General features: G+C 32.0%; 1 protein-coding gene across 1 annotated transcript; it reads right to left on the bottom strand.

The window, feature by feature from the left end:
• Positions 1-3,017: 3,017 nt before the first annotated feature.
• On the bottom strand, positions 3,018-3,822 carry LOC132050947 (S-protein homolog 5-like). Its single transcript, XM_059442273.1, has one exon. The coding sequence runs from the start codon at positions 3,738-3,740 to the stop codon at positions 3,300-3,302; it is 441 nt and encodes a 146-aa protein (XP_059298256.1). The 5' UTR covers positions 3,741-3,822; the 3' UTR covers positions 3,018-3,299.
• Between the last annotated feature and the right edge of the window lie 1,115 nt (positions 3,823-4,937).

Here is a 4,937-nt window from a genome sequence, read left to right as displayed (position 1 = left end):
TTGGTTGTTCGTTTTTCTCAATCGCTGTGTACCTATCTTATTTTTATTATGTGGTGCCTGTGTTACTGGATGGCTTCAACACGTTTGACATTTTATGGTACAAAGTTCCTTCATCTATGGTTCTTGTGCTATTTTCAAATGAAAATAGGACTCTATTCACTGCATTTTATTACCACGCATATTTCTTAACATATTCAGTTGTTCTATTAAGGAGCAAAACAAGAAGCCATCTTCTTGTACCTTCCAATGACATTCTAAAACACCAGCATCTCTCCCAATGTCACCATCTATTCCTCCACAATGTTTAGCTATGTCGTTGTTGAAAACATCGATCGTTATGTGTCTTTATTAGAATTCCAATATAAATGGCAGAAGAAGAGCATATCACCATAAAGACGCATACGTGAAAGTTACACTCACCATTTACATTAAATACGTTATCCCCCGGATCGTCATTTTTCGACGTACTAGGTTCAGAACAAAGATGAATGAGAAGAAAATGTTGTTAAAATAACTCATATTACCTCTGTTTGTCAACCCGTACGTAATTTTTTCATTATTAATCTCTACTGAATAGCCAGCATAACTGTACGTTATTTTCTTTCTTTCTTTTGAACTAGATATATGATTATCCTTATAGAGTACAAAAACAATAACATACCTAGTGAAATCACAGTATGGTAGGTGCAGGAGGGTAAAATATCGTAGACCTTACCCCCATCTCGGAAGATAGAGAGGCTGTTTCCGAAAGACCCTCGGCCAAGAGTATTATCCTTATAGAGTATTTAATAAATTCTTTTCTAGACTAGATATATCACGAGCCTCATATGATATTTAATTAATTACTTTCCTATTTTTTTTTGGGTGCAATTAATTTCCTTCTTATGGAATGACCGCATAGAATATTTCTTCTTTAGAAATAATTTGAAAGAGAAAAATCTCATCTAAGTTAACAAGATCTAAGGAGGTAGCAAGATTCCTCTTTATTATCATTTATAAATGGATAGCATAAGTATACGTAGATTCAAGATAAGACAGAACCAATGTCAAATATGCATTGAGTTATTTCAAGAACAACAATCTTTTCAACTTTTTTATCTATGCACTTAATTTTGCTCTAGTGAGAAGTAGTTCTGGATTGTCTCCTAGACTTGGTTTGTTTTCTCATGGTTAACTAATGCAATTGTCGACGCCCTCCCAAATAATTCTCCACCTTTGACCCTTTGTTGTCAATCTAAAGATGACGATCTAGGATATCATATACTCAATGTCACTAAAGAGTTCAGATTTAAGTTTCAACAGCTTATTTTCCGTGACACACTATTCTTCTGTCAATTTTATTGAAATTCTAAAGATAATTTCCGATATTTTCATTAATTCTATAGCTGATGAATGTGGATCACTAGGCATTGCACTCTTAGAATGCTTTTGGAATGGGCAAGAGGATGGCTTCTACTTCGGACCTCATCAAGATGCTTCATTTGTGAAGAGATACTTGTGGTAATAAATGTAATATCTGAATTTTGTAATTTCGCAACCAAAAAAATGTAGTTCGAGGAATAGCTAGAAAAACTTGTACTCTACTATTTCTTCTTGAAAGAGAAGAAAAAAGAGAGGATGTGGGAGATAGGTGGAAGAAACTAAAACAATTCACACTATTTGTCTCTTTATTCCATTTCAACAATATGCTCTTGAAAATTAAATCCAAACTTTCTAGAAATATTGAGTGTCTGATACCCTAATAGTCATTTTTAGATTGACGACGAAGGATCAAAGGTGGAGAGTAACTATTTACCATGGCGTTGATGATGTGCATTTCATAACCGGCAGTCCACCAACTAAATCTGGGGGTCAACCAAGAACTTCTCAGTAAGAGCAAGATTAAGTGCAAAGATGAATAAGAAGAACATGTTGTTATTCTTGAAATAGCTCATGTTTGACACTTGAAATGGTCCTGTACGTCCTGCCTTGAATCAAGTATATATTTGTGGTATGTATTTATACATGAGAAGAAAGGTAATTAGTCTTACTAACCTCCTTAGATTTTGTTAACTGAGATGAGATTTTAGCTTTCAAATTGTTTCTAAAAGGAAAATATTTTATTTCTATTCCATAAGAAAATATGTTTAAATATAATGAAAATAATAAAAAGGGTAGCATAATGAAAAGAATGTCAAAATAAAAGATACTTGAACGTGATTTCAAACATAGCAATCCTATAACACACTAGAACAAAAGAACATGATTTCAATCATAGCAATCCTACAACATTTAAAGAACGTGATTTCAACCATAGCAATCCTAATTAAGGTGTTTATTATTAGAATTCCAAGGAGAAAAAAAAAGATCCTTCAAACATTTAAAGATTATGATTTCGACAATCACAATCCTAACCTTAGGTGTGTCTTTAGAAATTCAATGAAAATAAAAGATCCTTTATACATATATTTAAAGAACATGATTTCAACCATAGCAATCCTATAACAATATAGTAATGTAGAATCACTTAGATATTCGAGGTGACCAGATAAGATTTGTAGTGCATTCCAAAATGTAGATAATTTTAGATATCTACACTCGTTATATTATAAAGTTTAAGTATGAAACTTGCAAAAAAATCGTGAAAGTTAGCGGAGGAAGGCAGGTTTAGTCATTATCTCTAGAATCAAAATCGGATTGTTAAATAGAGAAATACTATCGAGATATTATATGTAAAAATATACCTAATAAAGTGAATTTTTTATTTATTCAACTAGTATCGGCCGTATACGTTGAATTACGCCAAAAGACATCCAAAACATTCAAAATCTGTCCTATTTTGTTTCAATTATCATGGCTTCGAGTATCAGCAGTATGATAACACGGTGAAAGAGGTCTTCATCAAGCTATTAATTAGGCAAATGATTGTATCATTAAAATAATTCTTTGAAATGGTTCACGAGACCACGTACGTGACCTTACAAGTTTCAGTGATATTGATTCAGGACTCTAATTAATTTGCCTTTTTTTTTCTTTTTTTCTTTTCCATTGCTACTTAGAACTTTTTCAATAACAACATTATAGAGACATAAAAGCTCGTACTCCTCATATATGTAATCTTTAAAATTCAGAAACAAAGGTGAGATACTATAGCTGAAATGGAATCGAGAAATCAATAATGGATTACATGAATTCCTTTCATACCCCTCTTGTATCTTCTTATTATTTGAGAAGAAATGGTAAGAGTACAAGTTTTCTTTGCTATTACACTCACTTATTTTAAGCGAAATTGAAATAGATATTCTAGATGCTACATTTTGTTACCACTCATATTTCCTCTCAAATGGACCATCTTGACGGGGTCCAAAATAAAAGCCATCCTCTTGCACCTTCCAAAAGCATTCAGAGAGAAAAGCACCACGGGATCCACAACGGCCAGATATATTGTCATTGAAAACATCGAAAACTTTGTCTTTTCCGTTCCACCAAAAATGGCAGAAGTACAGTGTACCACCAAAAATTTGATCACGAAACTTAAACCTATACTCATCAGGCGCATTGATTTTATGATATCCTAGATCATGATTTTTATCTTGACAACGAAGGGTCAAAGTTGGAGCACCATTTGGGAGGGCGTCAATGATGTGCATTAGATAACCAGAAAACAAACCATTTGGGGTCAACCCTGAACTTCTCACTAAAGCAAGGTTAAGTGCAAAGATGAATGAAAAGAAAAGGTTATTGTTCTTGAAATAACTCATGTTTGACACTTGAAATGGTTCTATCTTATCTTGAAGATATATATATTTGTGCCATGTATTTATAGATGAAAAGAAAAGTGAATCTTGCTAATTAACTGCCTTAAATTTTGTTAACGTAGACGAGATTTTTGGCTTTCAAATTGTTTCTAATGAGGAAAGAAATTGTTCTATAGTTGACTGTTACGGAAAAGGGGAAAAGTATTTATTACATATACCATATGAGGGGAATGATATATCTAAAAATTAAGTGCACCAAATGAAAAGATTACGAAAGCAATCTATTAAATATGGTATGATCGACGGTAACGTATATCTATTCAGGAAAAGTATTTATTAAATACCATATGAGGGTAACGGCATATCTAAGAATTAATTGGACCAATTAATGGAAAAATTAGGAAAACAATTTATTAAATATGGTATCAGGGTGATATATATCTAGTCAGGAAAAGTACCATACGAGGGTTATAGTTTATCTAATTCAGTGCAACAATAAGGTTTTTTTTTTTGAGGTTCAAGAGTAATAAGCTACTCTCCCTATATACTCTATTGATTAGTTTGTGTACACATGAATTTGTCCGTGTCGACTAAAATCAAGCAAAAGAAATATAAAAAAAAATTATATCACACTGAATTAGAAAATTCAAAAGAAGATATCTCTTCAAAAGAGGTTAGAAAACGAGTCCGGAACCTAAATGATCCAAAAAATAAAAAATAAAATCAAGTTAACCAAAATACCCCAATAGTTACCAAAGTACTTTTAACGCAATAAATTACTTCATTATTGTGCTTCCTTTTTTTTTTTTTTTTTTGTTTAATTACTATCTTTTGTTTAAATTTTCATACTTTTTTTATACTTTAGCCATAGATTAATCATGCTTCGAGACTTCGAAACATTAATATTTTATATAGAACCCGATTTTTGTTGTGTGATTAATAATGTAGGCTCAATACATCAAGGATACGCAAAACTTCGGGTACTACAAGAGAACATGTGATTAGCTTGGGATTTTAGCTAGGATAATCAAATCCCTAGCTAATAGTTCATATTAGCTAGGCGTTTAGCTAGAAAATTCCTATTTCCTAGCCAAATTTCTTGTCAGAAAATTTAGCCACATTATAACTAGGAATTAGCTAGGGACATTCCCTAGCTAAAATATAGCTAGGCAAGTTTCCTAGCTTAATTTATAGCTAAAT

Source organism: Lycium ferocissimum, chromosome 3 (assembly GCF_029784015.1).
Source record: "Lycium ferocissimum isolate CSIRO_LF1 chromosome 3, AGI_CSIRO_Lferr_CH_V1, whole genome shotgun sequence".
In the NCBI taxonomy this organism is placed as follows: Eukaryota; Viridiplantae; Streptophyta; class Magnoliopsida; order Solanales; family Solanaceae; genus Lycium; species Lycium ferocissimum.
This window is presented reverse-complemented; position numbering and strand designations above follow the sequence as displayed.

Excerpts from the sequence above, each read along its gene's own strand:
- LOC132050947 (XM_059442273.1), bottom strand. The coding sequence starts at position 3,740 with ATGAGTTATTTCAAGAACAATAACCTTTTCTTTTCATTCATCTTTGCA.